The sequence below is a fragment of the Polistes fuscatus genome, unplaced genomic scaffold (genome assembly GCF_010416935.1).
Source record: "Polistes fuscatus isolate 324 unplaced genomic scaffold, CU_Pfus_HIC Scaffold3, whole genome shotgun sequence".
Classification (NCBI taxonomy): domain Eukaryota; kingdom Metazoa; phylum Arthropoda; class Insecta; order Hymenoptera; family Vespidae; genus Polistes; species Polistes fuscatus.
Window position 1 is genome coordinate 793,438 of NW_025113107.1, and position 17,931 is coordinate 811,368.

The following is a 17,931-nucleotide window of genomic DNA, read 5'->3' on the forward strand; positions in this document are numbered from 1 at the left end:
TTCATTTTCGAATGATTCGTAAATTCGCATTGTTAGAAAATATTCTATTGTATTTTTCCGATTAATTCATACATACACCTACCCACACACACTTACCCATGCACACACAAACATTTCTATCCCATTCATACTTGATCAATTATTTACTCAGTTATTTACACCCTCGTATATTACACATCCATATCGTACGCTTGGGAATAACTATTTTGGATGTAAACAGAGAATAGTAATAACTATGCATTATAATACACAGTTGCACGCTGATGCGAAACAAAAATAATTTCATTTCGTGTGAAATAGAAACGTGGGGAAGGAAAATCTCTTTTAAATATTTATAATAACATTAAAAGCGAAAATATATCATATCGTCAACGAAATAATCTGCGCAAAAATAAAATTAAAGAAAGAAAGACAAAAAAAAACAAAAAAAGAAATATTTAAATTAATCCAGTGTGATAAAGCGAGGAGAAAGGAAAAAGGAAAATGGTAAAAAAATATATATATATATAAAAAAGAAGAATAAATGAAAGGAAGAAAAGAGGTCTCGTCCTTGTAATTAACACTGGCATCTTCTTCTCATAAACCCTTTGCTCTTCTCGAGTCATCTTGACACACTTGGGGGTTGTAAGTCGAGTTAACGTTTCACGACCACCAAATAGCCTACTTCAAAAGTGCAAGATTTTACGTGGCCTGAAAAGCGACAATTTTCTTTTATTTTTCTTTCGACCAAAAATGCCGGGACCATTGATTCTCTCTCTCTCTCTCTGTCTCTCTCGCTCTCTCTCTCTCTCTCTTTCTCCCTCATTCTAATCTTTTTTATTTTTATTATTTTTTCTTCTCTCTCTTTCAATTTCATATTTTCGTTCTGTACATTTTTCTTTTCTGTTTTTCTGTGGTCACATTCATTGCGTATGGATATGTATGTGTACGTTTATGTGTGTGTTTCTATTTATATATATACATAAAATTTAAATAATTCATGAAATAGCAATGTCCAAGTTGTACTCGTCAAATCATTTTGAGTTTGTCCAACAGTACAACACGATGTGACATTGTATTATTCGCGAACATCAAGAAGATAATATGAAGGATAGTAAAATATGGGTTTGTCGGTCAAATATAATTCAGCTTTCGGGATAAAATAGACGATTCTTTTCTATCTACCAATAAAATATTATTTCCTCTCTCTCTCTCTCTCTCTCCCTCTTTCTCACACTCTATCTCTTTTTCTTTGATTTTAATTTATTAATTAAATGGAGCCTTAAATTGTTCGGGTTTAATGTTTCACGAAAATTGTATGTCAACCGGTGTGAAATAGGTGTTGAAAGAACACCATGAGAAATTGAACCGTGAATTAAACATTTTACGATCAACTTGTATATTATGCACCGAGTATCTCGGATTGACGAATTGGAGTAAAATTATTTTCTTTCTTTTGTTTTTTTTTCATTTTACATTTATTATAAACACATTATATACAATCGTGTTATTGTATGATGTATTCATTTTATCCATATACGGTGTTATCTTGAAAGAAGTTGCTTTTTCCATAAAATAAAAGATAAACCGAAGATTTGGTTTAAATTAAAAACAAACAAACAAAAAAACAGAATAAAAATTCTAATATTTGATATTTATTTCAATCGAAGACTAGGAATTTTTAATTATAGTTTTAAAATAAAAAATATATGTAAATCGTGCGTTATGTAATTACTTCGAATACTTAGAAAAATTAAACAATTTTCTTATTATTCAGTTGAGTTTTAATTAATTTTTTGAGCATTTTATATATATATGTGTGTACGTATCCACTTCAACAAGACGATAATGAATCAACGAGTTAAAGCTGTTTGTTCTCTTTTTCTTCACTATTCTCTCTCTCTCTCTCTAACTCTCTCAATCTCTTTCTGTCTACTCTTTTACTTACAACAGAAAAGATTTATACAGGTTTCGTAGTCCAACTAATGCGAGAAGCGAAATAAATCACGTTCTCTCATTTCTTTTATTTTTTTCTTCCTTTTTTATACATATATATATATTCATATTCATGAAAATTATTCGACTTCACGGTAAAAAAAAGAACTCGAATATTATTTTTTCTATTCTACTTTGATATTAAAAGAAAGAAAGAAAGAAAAAAAGAAAGAACAGGAGTTGAGTTTTTGATCAAACAAAATGTTCAAAAGTTAAAACGGATTTCTTTCGTTTCACCGTATAAAGGTGTTTGTTTTATTTTTCCTTTTCTTTTCTTTTATTTTCTTTCCTTATTTTTTCGTTTTCGAATTGAATGAAAGAACGAAAGAATGATCGATCGAATTCAAGTAAAACGAATGTCCAATGGTCTTTTTCAACTCTTTACGATCGTTACTAACTCGAATCGTATTCGACATCTCATTTCCAGTTTTTATTTCTTTCTTTTTTTTCCTTTTTTTCTTTTCTTTCTCTCTCTCGCTCTCTCTCTCTCTCTCTTGATAAAAATTATGATGGATGCGAAACGGGATTGTAACAGATAAGGAAAAATTTCAATGGTAAAGACTTTTCCAGAAAGTCAGTTGGTTTTTTAATCTGCGATTTTGTTAGATATTTGAAAATTTTTAATATAATTTATTTCAACGTGATTTACGACTATTAAAATGCAAAAATTGTTTATACGCTTTTAAGTGTGCGTGTGCATAAATTACAAAGTTTTAATTATTCATTTAAATATTTCGTTCCTTTTTTTTTTTATTTTAATAATATCGAGAATAATGATCGAGAAGTTTTAAGAAAAATAAGATAAATCATATCTTCAAATGTTTCACAATAAAAGATTTTTATTTGTCGAACTATCCTCTATGAATTAAAAATTACGCAAAATGTGTATGTGTATGTGTACATAGACAAAATTAAAACTAAAATTCCTATTTAATATCGAAAATTCTTTGAATCCGTGAAGTATAGAAAAGAAAAAATAATAATAATAATAAATAAATACAAAGAAAATGAGAGGAAAAAATTCTAGAAAATCGTAATTAGATCAAGATAGATCGTGTGCACGTTACAAAACGAAATTGAAATTATTCCAAACGAATCGTACCCAAGGGTACGATTCTTCCTGCTTAATCGTTCAATAACAAAGAGAGAAAGAGAGAGAAAGAGAGAGAGAAATACTTCGTTTTACTGAAAAATAGAGAAAGAGGATAGAGAATCGGTTAATTTAAATTCTTTCGGGTTAAATTGTCATTCGGTAAAAGAAGAATCACTCGATCGAGAGATAAATGAAGAAAGAAAAGAACAAGAAGTAAAAAAATAGAAAAAGAAACAGAGAGAGAGAGAGAGAGAGAGAGATGAAGAAAAATGTATGCATCTAATTAATATGACGAATATAATATAAAGATTATGTTCTTGATGTGTTATGTTAAATTTCTCACTGCGTGAGTTAAATATGACAAAATACGGGATGCTGTTACGATCATCGAATTAATCGCACTCACTTGAGTGTCTCAGTTTCCGCATTGCATTGCATTGCATTTTATATATACATATATATATGTATGTATGTATGTATATATATATGTATATATCAAGCTAGCAAGCTTGCAACCTAGGAAGGTAGATAGGATAGATAGCTAGATAGCTAGCAACCTACCTACTTACCTAACCACGCGAGATACTCCGGAGGAGCCATTTTATTCCGCGTGGTTGCTCCTGGGATTACGAAAAAAGAGAACGTTATACTATCCCTTTCTCTCTCTTTTTCACACACACACACACTTTTTTTCTCTCTCTCTCTCTCTCTCATAAACGCCAGCATTTTTTACATCCTGGCAAACCGGAATCGCAAGAAGTATACTCTCATTTTCCAGCGAATTGGCTCGATTAACGTTAGACGTGTTTCTCTCTCTCTCTTTCTCTCTTTTCTTCTTTTCCTTCTTCTTCTTCTTCTTATTATTATTATTTTAATTATTTCTTATTGTCGTTGTTTCTTTTTCTTCGTCTTCTTTCTTTCTTCCTTCCTGCTTTTATATCATCTCATTTATTCCTTATTTTTCATTTCATCACCATTCTCAATATTTGATTCTCGACATCGAATATAAGTCGATTATATTTTACGAAAGGATACTTTGAAACAAACGATTAATTTCATCCGATTAATTAATTCTTAAACTCGGTACCCGTTAACTCGTTAATTAGTTATTTATTTATTTATTATTATTATTATTATTATTATTATTATTATTATTATTATTATTATTATTATTTCAATAGATTTTTATCTTTCGTATTAAGACCGAAAAGAAATTATTTTCATCTTTTCTTTTTTTTGAAAATGTCTCCATCATTCTCTTCTCTTTTGCTTTAGTATATGAATACGCAAAGATATTATTTAAGGAATGGGAAAAGATCGTAAATGGTATGGTGCACGATAAAACCTGTCGATTTAACTTTAGATAGATCGATCTTACTTCGTCATAAAGTGAACCTTTTTGCGATTAAACTCTCGGCATTATGTTAGCGAATAAATATCAAAGTTTTTCAACAAAAGAAACTTTTCAAATGATCGAAGTAGAAAGATATCTTTATTTTTATCTTTATCTCTCTCTCTTTCTCTGTTTTATTAAAATAGTGTTTCGTCGTATGTGTCCAGTACGCAAAAGTTAGATCAATGATTTGCGTGATCAGTGTTAGAAATTTTATAAGTCAATAGGATAGATACGACCTCTTAAACTTGAAATTTTCGTAGAAAGTTTTAACCTGGAATGGTATTACGATCGAGTGTTTCAAACGATATTGCGTTACAGCTCATTAAATTTAACCACGAGTTTTCATTAAATAATTTCTGCATATAATCGTATTTAACGAAATAAGGAAAAAAAGATAAAAAAGATATGTTTCATTTCTATGAACAATTACAAAATTATATTCGGTTTTTATATATATGTTTTTGTGCGTCATCATCAATGATAGAAAATATTTTACTCTCTAGTCCAACTATTTTTCCCAACATTTGAATGAAATATGTCTCTTCTTTTTTTTTTGCATTTAATTAAGTATCACATTTTGCTTAATTGATTAATATCGAATATATTTTTATTTCCAAAAGGATTACTCTAAAACATTACGAAGGTAACAGATTCTGTGTATCTCACCTTTTATGCTTATTAATATCCAGAATATTTAATATTACTTTCGTACTCGTATCATCTATCGATGAACTCATTGTAAATTGACATATATATATATTTAAATAACGATATGTGAAAGAAGAATTAGTTGGGATATGAATTGTTTATTTAATGACGTTTTATTTTAATCGTGACGATCCAAAATTGAAATATAATTTTATTTTTTAACTTTTATTATGGTAACAATTACAAACGAATGAATAAATGATATTTATCTTTGTATATTTAATTTAATGTTTATTTAATTAAAGATTTACGTTTTTTTTTATATTAAATAACAAAACAAAATCGAGTAGCGTAGGATTGATTTATTTATTTTATTTTATATATTTATAATATGTAAATATTTATAAAGTAAATACTTCTGTGATCATTATGATTAATATTATAATATATATTTGATTTAAATATATTTAAATAACGAATGAATATTGTATGATATGAGAAATATGAATTGATCGGGGTATGAAGTGTTTATTTAATGACGGTTTATTTTAATCACGACGATCGCGAATGAAATATGTTTTTATTTTTTATTTATAAATTTTCATATAGCAACAATTATATCCATTTCCTATATCTATAATATTTATTTAATTAAAGATTCATGATTTTTTGTATTGAACAACAAAATTTCTATAGAATTTATTATTTGTTTCGTGAGTTTATATTTGATGAGAAAATATTATATATGTATATACACATATATATTTTAATATTCAACCTAAGCGTGTGTTTATGCGATCGTCATGATATTATTATCGTCCCTTTTAATTCTGTTTCACTCGATCGTTTTATCATATCCCTTGCTCTCTTCTAAAATTGAATAAAAAATATGAATTTCTCGAATGAAATTGTCTACAATTGTTCGTCAACATTCCAAATGAAATTCGTTGATGAAATAACGACGTTAAAATAATAATTTCTTTTTTTTTCTTTTTGTCAAATTAATTAACCAAACCTAATGAATTATTTTCATTTAAAAAAAAATTCATCATATGTATGAACAAAGAGATATTAAATGTATAGAATATATTCATAAATATTATCTTATACCAAATTTAATGTACATTTTTTTAATTTAATACATTCACGATTATTATTAATTAATTTTTTTACACGAAAAACTCTTTAAAGTATAATAATAATAGTAATAATAATAATAGTAATACTACCATCCGACTGAAGTAATCTAGTTGCGAACATTTATTATTAATAACATTAAAATTCGTTCGTTAGAATTTTACCCAGCGGTGAAAAACGTAATTTCGTAATGAAACCACCACCTTTTGTCTTTTTTTCTTGTTAACTCTTACAATAAGAAAATATTCCCGTTCCATTGAACCTGCAAGAAATGAACAAGAGAGAAAAGGGAACGAAGAAGAAAAAAAAAGTATCTAGATAAAATTAGAAATAAAAATTCATATTATACATTTAATACACAATATAATATCATCCAAAAATAAATATTAATATTTAACTAACAAAATATTCTCTCTCTCTCTCTCACAATACTCGCAATCCTTACCAGCAATCATTTTCAAACGTTGGAAAAAACAACTTAATTATGTTTTACATACATAAGGAAACATCTATTTTCGTATTCCACGAATAAATTATATTTCCAACCGACGAGAAAATATTCGTGTTGCATTGAAGATAAGTATTGAACAACATATGAATAAACAATGGCGTGGGGTAGGTCGGGGAGGAAGAGAGAAAGATATGAAAATAGAAGAGAACGAAAGGGAGAGAGACAGAGAGAGAGAGTGAGAATGAAAAACGTGAAGGGCCGATGAAGTGGTTGAATGAAAGGGATAGAAGTAGAAAAGAGTATGGAGAGAAAGAAAAGGGGTGGAATAGGAGAATGGTGAACGGTGGGAAAGAGTTCGAAAGAGGAAAGAGGAAAGGGGAAATGTATTTAGTAGAATGCCGGTTGCTAATGCAGATACACAAGATAGAAAATATTGAAACGGGCGTCCGCGAGAAATCCCATTTAAAGGCCGTACTGCGGTTTGCGTAAAACACGCGAATATCTAGTATAACGTAACCATATATGAGAAGAGTAGGGAGGGTGAGGAGGAATGGTGAATAGGGGGCAGGTAGAAAGATAGAGACAGAGAGAGAGAGATATATATATGTATCTACGTATTATACGTATTACACGTATGTATATTATGGTTATATTGTACTCTATTATATGATGAAAATACAGAGAAACGGAAGGAACAATAGTAGTCATAGAAATATGACGTATTATTAGTTGAGGATTATACATAAATGAGAATTGAGAGGAATACAGGGAATGTTGAAAAATTAGGAAATTTAGATTACGAAGAAAGTATAATGTTATTTGTTTTATATATGTATGCATTTAATGCGTGTACGTATATGAAGGTATTATGTATGTATATGTATTATATTAATGGAATTAGATTGGTTATAGGTAGAAATTTGTAATATTCTTTATTGATATGATTTTTGTTTTTTTTTAACTCCATACATCTTTACAATTTGTCTGTAGACATTTGGTAAATTGTTATATAAGTAAAAAAAGATAGCACGTGGACGGTTTCTCCAATTATTGGTATGATAGAAATTATCGATGGGTATGTCGGTTGTTGGATGTGTTCTTTTTTTAATTATGGGTGTTTCTTGGCCGTTTGTTTTTTAATAATTAATTAATTACGTTCCAAAATATACGATTTCGTATGAATGGTAAAAAATTGAAGAAATTAAGTTGGGGGAAGAATTTATTTGTTTTTTGATTGAGATATGTAGATATAATAATAATATTAATTATAATAATAATTTTTATATAATTAAAGATTGATTACGTTTAGAAATTTATAGCGTTATAATTTATAAATGTATTATATATATAGATATTTTGAATATATTTTATTTTAACTCGATTGTATACTTTACATCGTAAAAAAAAGAGAAAGAGAGAGAGAAGATGAATGTTTTCATTAGCACGTGTTTCCGAATTGTTTTCATTAGTATATCGCATTATACGGAACGGTGAATATGTTTTCTTTTACTAAACAGTCTTTCAACGACAACGGAAAATATAAGAGTGATGGTAAAACTTTCGTACAGTGACTTTTTCGAGAAAAAAAGGTTGTAGGAGGGGAAGTAAAGAGGTGAGGGAAGAGCTACCATTTATCTAATATTAAAATTTAACGAAAAAAGAATTTTCGCATATATATATAAAACTACATTTTGCATATTTAATATTAATATTTTTTTTAAATTAAAATCTCGTTAACAGCTAAAGTTTCGTTTGTTTTTAATAATAAAAACGAAACAGAACAAAAAAAGAAATAAACGGAAAAAACTAACTGTCCATCTCTTCCTTCCGTTCTCACCCCAAGTAAGAGGAACGTGTGGAGGGTAGGGGGTAGGGGAAATTATATATACAAGGAAAAAGTCTTGAACGAGAGAAAGGTAAAAAAGAGAAAAAAAAAGAAGTATTAAGAAAACGTAGAAAGAAAAAAGATTGAAAGAAAGAATTCGTCTACATACATATATATAGTGTACTATGGTAGTAGAGCTTTTACCAAGCTCACCCTCACCCTCTCATCCCCTCACTCTCCCCCCCTCTCTCTATTTCTTTTTTCTCTTTCTCTGAGAGAAACCGTTGGAACCGTCTGACTTTCCTTGGAGGTGACCGAGCTAACGATCGCTTTGATTTAACGGCTATTTTTCAGAGTACCACACGAGCACGGTTACTGCCGAGATAGTCTCTGGCAACGTGAACACTTTGGATTCGTCGACGAGTCCAACTACGACGACTACGGCAACGACTACGACGACGACCACGACGACGACGAGGACAACGACAACGACAACTACGACGAATCCAACGAGAACGAGGAATCCAACGAGTACTACGACTACCACGACGATGCTTAGACCATTGGACGTTGAGCTACATCCAACCCTACCTATGACCTTTGCTACCGAGAACTCAACGACGATTTCTGCGCAATCCGGTTCCACAGCTTTGCTACCCTGCGTTGTTCACAATCTTGGCGACGGAGTGGTAAGATTACGACAAATATAACGCGCACGCACACACACGCATACACACACATGTATAGATATATATATGTATGTATACTTGACTACACTCCACAATTATCGACCAACGTGATCCTTCCAACCCCTTTATAACCCCTTTTTCTTACTATCTTTCTATCTGTCTCTCTCTCTCTCTTTCTCTCTTCCCATCTTCCTCCTCTTTTTCATTCCAACTTGTTCCTATTTTGTCCTTTTTTTTCCTTCTCTCTCTCTCTCTCTCTCTTCTATCCCTTTTATTTCCTATACCATCACGTAACACAGACCAAACGATTTACTGGAATTACCAAGGCTTCTTGCCTTCCTCTCCCCTCCCCCTTTCCCTTTTTTTTCCTATCATATATCTATCAATTTCAAGGATAACGATGAAATATTTCGCTAAAGAACACATACATTTTAACATCGAACTTTTCTTCTTCCATAAAACCCACTCTTCTCTCTCTCTCTCTCTCTCTCTTTTTCTTTCTCTCGTTTATCCAGTACCGTTTCTAAATGGAAACGTTAGTAAATTCACGAGTACGTGTATTTCCCTTTTTCTTTTTTCGTTTTTGTTATTTATTGTTAAAACAGTTCAAAGAGAATACACGCATGCACACAGAGCAGAGATATCTCTGAAAAGTTCATTTTTCAAAATGCGATATTCGTAGCACAAAAAAATACCGTCTTCTCCTTTCTCTCTCTCTCTCTCTCTTCTTCTTCTTCTTTATTTCTCTCACGTATTCGACAATATTTCTCCCAATTTCTTCTTCTTTTTTTCTTTTTACTTTCTTTTCATCTTCAATATGTCTTTTAAACTTTCTCTTCTACAGTGAGAATCGCTTATACATATGTGTGTGTGTGTGTGTGTGTGTGTGTATGTGTATGTGTGGGTACTAGGTACACATTCGTTGCACATTTCGTACTCCATCTTTGTTCCTTTTCTATTTTCACTTTGAAACGAACAACATCCTGACGCAAACCCCTCTTACCATTTCATCCCCCAAATCCCTAGTCCCCTCCCCACCACCATACCCTTCCTTATACCTCATATACTTATACTTGAGACCGTATCCCCCAAACGTTAGACGTATTTGTTGTTCGTATGCATATGTAAGTACTTACCTACATCCCTTATTCCCTTGAGATACGTTCTCACTCGCTAAGATAAATAACTTCTCTCTCTCTCTCTCTCTCTCTCTCTCTCCCTCTCTCCCTCTCTCTCTTTCTTTCTATTTATTTATCTATCTATATATTTATAATATATCTATGTATCTATCTATCTATTTATCCGTCTACTTCCATCTTCGTTGCATTATTTTCTTCAAACTCCTTGGCACCGTCTAAAGCTCGGGTAAAGATGCGCAAACGAGGAGGGAAAAAGTAGGAAGACACGGATCGAAAGTACAAAGTTTAACAAGATTTTGAATCAAAGTTTTTCGTTTCTTTGATGGAACCTACCTTACCAACCACCCTACACTACCTTACTTTACCTTACCTTACCTTACCTTACCTTACCTTACTTTGACTTATCTTACCACCCATTCCTCTCTCTCTCTCTCTCTCTCTCTCATCATCTACTTGGACAATCCCTTTTACTGTCTTCATCGTCCTATTCGAAGCTTTGAGTTAGCTTTCTTTCTTCCTTTCTTTCTTTCTTTTTTTTTCTTTCGGACTTTCTTCTTCTTTTTTTTCTTTTTTTCATTTTTTTAGTAAAACAGACTTTATCCTTTATCAAGTCGAATATTTTTCATTACTTTAACTTCTTATTTGTTTTTCTTGATTATTTTGATTTTCTTAGTTTCTTTGGTTATCTTTCTTTCTTTCATTTTTATATTTCTTTTCCCTTCCCCCTCCTCCCCCGTCTCTTTTTTCGTGACTCGTGGGGTTGGTAACGCTTTTCATCTTTTACTTCGCCTATTGGCAAAGATCGAAAAAGTAAGAATTTTCTCTTTTTGGTTCTTCCTTCGGTAGAAATGACGAGTTCTTCTTCTAGAGTTAACGTTTGCTATATATTCTACCTTCAAACTCTACTCAAAGTCTGGACGTTTCAAACGGAACATCTCGAAAGCTTACCTTCCGAGAATAACAAAAGGGATGGAAAGAAAAAGAGACGTGGGACGGGGGGGCGGAGGAGAAAGATGGGCAGTGGTTTCGTTTCTTCCATCCTTTCTGAGTACCTACAAGCAAAAGACCATTTCTACCAACTTTACTAGCTACCACCAACCAACCACCCACCCACCCACTAACCCCCTTTTTTCTTTGATGCTCTATTTCTTCCTATTTGGGGGTGGGGAGTAGTAAGACTTTTTGCAAGACATGAAATATTCTACCAATTTTTGGGATACTTTACCTTTATTACTCGTATTACATTGCGTAATAAGTTTTTCATTTACTTTAAAAGAGAATATATTCGTTTAGGATTATTAAATAAGATTATTTTTCTTTCGTGATTTATTGTTTTTCGTCTTATTTAATTCGATGAGGTAGAACGATATTCATCAATCCGTGGAATTAATTCAAATCAAATCGTTAAATTAAAATCAAGAAATAATTTCAAATCAATGGGATAGATAATTGAATGTAATTTTGACTATATATGATATTTTCGTTAATTTTAGGTTTCTTTTTTTTTTTGCTTTTTTCCAAATAATTATCCTTTCTCGATTTGTTCTTACTATTTGCGTTTTAACCACTGATTTAAAAGATCTCTGACTTTTCTACCCCATTTATAGAAATCTCATAGTAACAATGAAGACAACAACAGCTTGTAGAATTGAGAAAGTTTCTCACGGATTTAGGAATTTAATTTAACCCTTCGTAGAGCACGTTACCCTTTCTCTTGGCAAAATATGTTAGGATTGTTATTATATCGATGAGTATAAGATGAAGTTTGTTCTTCATTTTATTTTTTATTTTCTTTTTTGTTTTTCTTAAAAATATAATATATTTTCTTTTATTATCTTCTTTAACGTTTCCGTAAGTTTCGATCTTGGTTTCGAAAGTTATTCGAAAAATGTGTGATAAAGTTAACGATTCGATCTTTTTCGAGTCACGATATTTCCAAAGTATAATATTATAATAATTTAAAACAATGAGAAATATTTAAAAGAAAAGAAAAAGAAGGAGAAGAAGAAGAAAAGAATGTATAATTAGAAAAATTATTCATCGATCAAATAAATGAATAACAACGAAAAAGTTATATCAAAAGTTTTCAAAGTTGAATTAAAAAGTTGTTAAGTGATTTTTTTTTTTAAATCTATTACTCTTATTCCAAAAGTCTTACGCCAGTAATTATTCTCACAATTTAACAACTTAAGTCGTTAATCTTATGGATAATAATTAAAAAAAAGAAAAAAAACGCGCGAAATATATTATTTTAAAAATTATCTCCCCAAAGAGAATATATTAATTTAAATATGAAAAAAAGAAATTGATCCCCACAACGATTTTTGATTCGCACGATCGGCAAAAAAAAAACTTTCGATTCGTATTCTCATTAGTAACTTTTTGATAATTTTTTTTTACATACATACATATATATATATCGTCAAAATATATAATTTTAATTTGAACGCGTTAGTTGCTCGTAAAAATTTGTCGAAATAATTTGTCATCCGGTTATTTGGAAACGAACAATCTTGGAGAAAAATAAATTATCTGTGTATGTGTGTGTGTGTGTGTGTGTGTGTAGATCCGTGCACAATTTCGTTCATACGCTCGGACGAATTTAACTCTTGAGAGCTTGGAACTCTCTCTCTCTCTCTCTCTCTCTCTTTTTCTATCTCCTGTACTTTCGAAAAAGATTGGTGGCGAGAGAACATGAACTAGCTAGAAACGCGGACGTTTGTTATACGCGTATCCGTTTCATAGAATTCTTCCACTCGATATAGTAGCATAACGAAAGAAGAGCTTACGCGAGAACAAATGGACAAACGAGCAACCTGATTGTACTTTTATGTTTCTTTTTTATATTTACTCGTATGGACATGTCACCAAATTTTTTCTTGAACATTTACAGATATATCGTGCATATACCCTACGTCATTCGATTGCATACTCTTCTCTTTTATCTTGTTTTATTTTTTATTCCTATTAAATTTATCGTTCATTATTGTAATTATTTTTTAATTGTCTATCTATATATAATTTGATATTTTTTTATTTATTATAATTTTTTTTCTTTTATTTCTATTAATGTTTTTCGATTCTTAATATAGCGTCTAACTCTTACTACTTAAAAACGTCCGATCATATACAATCGTCTGACTCTTACTACTTAAAAACGTCTGATCATATATAAACGTCTGACTACTTAATAATATCTTACCACGAAAAAACTTCAAAAAGTATTGAATAGGTGTGAAATATACAATCAAATAAATTTCAATTTAGTTACAATGAAATTTTATATAATATTTATTTATTTATTTATCTCCGTGTATATAAAAAATCTATGCATCTCTCCGAATATAATTATTAAAGAATTATTTACTTAACCGAAATATCCTCAGGCATTTCTCAAGAATTGGCTTGATGGAGCTCGACTTGTATTGAAAAAAAGGAAAAAGAAAAAGAAAGAAAGAGAGAAAGAAAATATAATAGAAATGTTAGATAAAAATCAATAAAGACTCAGTCACGTTAAACGTCTTAAGAACACTCCATGCATAAAACGGCTTTATAAAATTCTATCGAGCAAGGAAAATGGCAAATCCTAACGACGAGGACAAGGACGACTATGTCATCGGCAAAAGCTATGTCAAGAAATATTACGGAAAGGAGAAAAAGAGAAAGAATTAATTAACGAAATCACTATAGAAAAAGTTATCGACTGCCAAGTGTTTCGCGATATAACAAAAACACTCACCGAACCTATCACTTTTCCAATTAAGAAATGACCTTCGATTATCCACCTCTTTCAATTTTTCTATTCCAATGAGAATTAAACGAAATTAAGATTGACTGAAATATTATATATTTAATATAAATCACACATCATTTTCTTCACACGATTAAAAAATTTCTAATTGAAAACAAATATTTTTAAATTATACATTAATTTTAATCTAAACATTTGACAATAAAATTAATGTATTTATGCGTAATTATAAAATTACAATCGTGTGTGTGTAATAGAACAAAAAAAATTCATTTCTACATAAAAATTCAGATTGTACAGATATATACAACTTAAAAAGCTCTGATACAAGAATATTTGAAAAAATATAAATAACAATTCCATTTCCAGGACCGTAACGAAATAAGAAATAAATAAATTTGAATGTGCAAAATATTTGGGATGAAAAATATCCTGGAGAATATCTTTTCATAGAAAATTCTAATCCCAAAAACGTTGACACTTTGAATACTAAAAATATTTATTTATTTATTTATTTTTTCTATTCTTCGTCCTCCTATCTTCCCTGCATCTCCCCCCCCCCTTCCTTTAACAAAAAAGAAGTGCAACAAGTGTATATACAATAAGAAGGTGACATAGAGGAATTTTTGTTAAATTCACTTTACATCTTTCACGTCGATACGAAAAAGTTTTAACGATCGCGCTGTGGTAAAAGAGTTGTGTACTTCTTCGGCATTTTTCTTGAAAGAACGATAACGACGTCAAGGAGGACGAAAAAGCTGATTGGTGGTGCGTTTGGTCTTCGATTTTACATCTAGACGAGGACTTTTTAAACTTAAAGTAAGGGTGGGAAGGGAGCTGAATCTTTTACATATTTTCCTATAAAAAGTAGAAGAAGAAGAAGAAATAGTAGTGAAAGAAGCAAAAGCAGATGAAGAAGAAGAAAAAAAAATTTCTTCGAAGGACGGCACATAGATGAACGAAGTACACGTTAAATATTCCTATAATCTTTTATTTTTTTTTTTATTTTTAATTTTTATCTCAATCCTTCGATGCGTTCGTAGTAAAATTATTTCGATATTTTTACGATGAAAAGTTCACGATCTTTCGATTTTATTTTTTCAAATTAGTGTATATATGTGGGGTTTGGAATTATTTGAGAAATATAAATATGAATATGTATAATGGTATGAGTGTGAATGATTGAAAGAAACGAAAGAATGCATCGGTCGAGGATAGAGAAAGGGACCGTTCCGTTAGATAAGGATATTTGTTTAGGTTTAGGGTTACACCGTCCGGACTTGTCGCCTTTGTGTGGCTACATCGAAATCTCCCGAACGTTCTCGATGTTGGAATGCAGGAAAAGCCTTTATTCGTGATCGGGAATTATCGGGAGGTTTCCAGAAAGAATGACGAGAAACAACAGGAGACGATGTAGTCTACTCAACTCGGGCCATCTCCTTCGAATCTCTGTGAATTTGGTGGAAACTTGATATAAGGGTAAATAGACGACGCTGAATCGAATGGTGCTAATTTTTTTGAGGTGGAAAGTGCCGTTTTTGAGAAAAAGGGTAAAAAAGGGTCAAAAATAACTTTATCTTAGAATCTAGGCATTTAATCGAAAAAAGTTTCAAACAAAAGTTGTAGAGAATTGAAAAATACTAAAAAAATGTTCTATGAGTTATCTTCGTATTTTCAAAAATAAGCGCATAGAATTGGATTGAAGATGGGAAAAAAATTGTAAGAGTGGGAGAAAGCAAGCTTATCCCTCCGTCGCGTTTTACACGCGAGCGAGCTAGTGTGCGTGCGAGCGTCCGTGTGCACTAATACACAAACGAAGGATCTTCGGCAATCTTCGGGACTCTCGGTCTTGAATGCAAGTGAGAGTGAGAGAAGAAACCGATATTTCCCTTTTCTATTTGTTTAGGCGATAACGAGTATTATCGTCCTTGGGAGCGTTCTAATATTTCTCTTTTTATATATTTTCTTTCGGTAGCAAGAATTTTACGTCTTGGCCATCGAGCGTCGTGCGTTTTGTATACGAGTGCGAGTGAGAAAGAAAACCGATATTTCTCTCTTTCTATTTTTTCTTTCGGTAGCGAGAATTTTTCGTTTTGGCCATCGTGCGTCGAGCGTTCTATATATCTATATCGGCGTATAAGCGCGGCACTTTTAAATCGTATCTTGATGCTTATGGCACGCCGTTTCTTTATTTATTGTCAAAAATAATGAACCTTGAGTAAAAAAAAAATAATTCATTTTAACAGAAACTATTATTATTTAGTTGAGAGTAAAATAATGAATTAATTTTGTGTCTCGCCATAAAATTAATTAGAATAATAATTGATATAATTCTTTGCCTCACAAAAATTTATTTCTATATCATTGAATACGTATTCTCTTTAAGACGAAATTTAAAATTTAAATATTTTCCTATTAAATTATGTATTTTATAAAATTTTAAATTACTGACTTTTTGTCTCGTAAAAATTTATTAGTGTATCAAATTAAATACATATTTGAAAAAGAAGAATTTTATATCCACACATAAAATTAATTCAAGATATATATGAAAGGATATTCTAAAAACGTGGAATTTATTTTTTGTCTATACATAATTTTAATTCATTTTTATTATGTTATAAGAAAACAGTAATGCATTCCGATTCATCTTCGAAGTCTTAAGAATTGTACGAAAAATTGAGCAATTATCCAATTGGTGCGTTAGCGTAAGTAGTAACGTCTTCGCTTCTCGCGCTGGTTTATTAACGTTCGATTCTTCGTGGGGGAATTATTTTTTTTATAAGTTTTTTATCTTAGGTTATATAAATTATTTTTACATTTCCTAATTTCTAATTATATATAGAAAAAAATTAAAATTATTACAAAAAAGTTCAAAGCAATAAATTTTTTTACATCCTGCACAAATAAACGAAGTTTATTACTTAAATTACAAATTCATCCTGTAAATATCATCCTAAAAAATGTATCGTTTCGGCACGTTAAAAATTAATTTTTGTTATTTATTGGATATTATTTTATTTATAATTGGTAATTTTATTACTCGCGTAATAATGTTGATTTCTTAATAAAATTTATATCGTTAGTGCAAAATTTGAAAAAAATCTGAGGTGAGACTCACTGATCGTCTCCTTGTTAAGGATAGAAAAACTTATAAAAAAAATAATTCCCCCGCGAAGAATCGAACGTTAATAAACCAGCGCGAGAAGCGAAGACGTTACTACTTACGCTAACGCACCAATTGGATAATTGCTCAATATTTTTCGTACAATTCTTAAGACTTCGAAGATGAATCGGAATGCATTACTGTTTTCTTATAACATAATAAAAATGAATTAAAATTATGTATAGACAAAAAATAAATTCCACGTTTTTAGAATATCCTTTCATATATATCTTGAATTAATTTTATGTGTGGATATAAAATTCTTCTTTTTCAAATATGTATTTAATTTGATACACTAATAAATTTTTACGAGACAAAAAGTCAGTAATTTAAAATTTTATAAAATACATAATTTAATAGGAAAAATATTTAAATTTTAAATTTCGTCTTAAAGAGAATACGTATTCAATTTGATATAGAAATAAATTTTTGTGAGGCAAAGAATTTATATCAATTATTTATTCTAATTAATTTTATGGCGAGACACAAAATTAATTCATTATTTTTACTCTCAACTAAATAATAATAGTTTCTGTTAAAATGAATTATTTTTTTTTTACTCAAGGTTCATTATTTTTGACAATAAATAAAGAAACGGCGTGCCATAAGCATCAAGATACGATTTAAAAGTGCCGCGCTTATACGCCGATATATATAGATAT

At 30.2% G+C, this 17,931-nt stretch overlaps 1 protein-coding gene across 3 annotated transcripts in view; it reads left to right on the forward strand.

Annotated features, from left to right (window-relative positions):
• LOC122520227 (integumentary mucin C.1-like) overlaps nt 1–17,931 on the forward strand; it is an 89,397-nt gene that overhangs the window by 24,758 nt on the left and 46,708 nt on the right. For all 3 annotated transcript variants that reach the window (XM_043640295.1, XM_043640291.1, XM_043640292.1), the window contains exon 2: nt 8,879–9,213. In XM_043640295.1, coding sequence (XP_043496230.1) covers nt 8,879–9,213 — 335 coding nt within the window. The remainder of the gene's footprint in view (nt 1–8,878; nt 9,214–17,931) is intronic.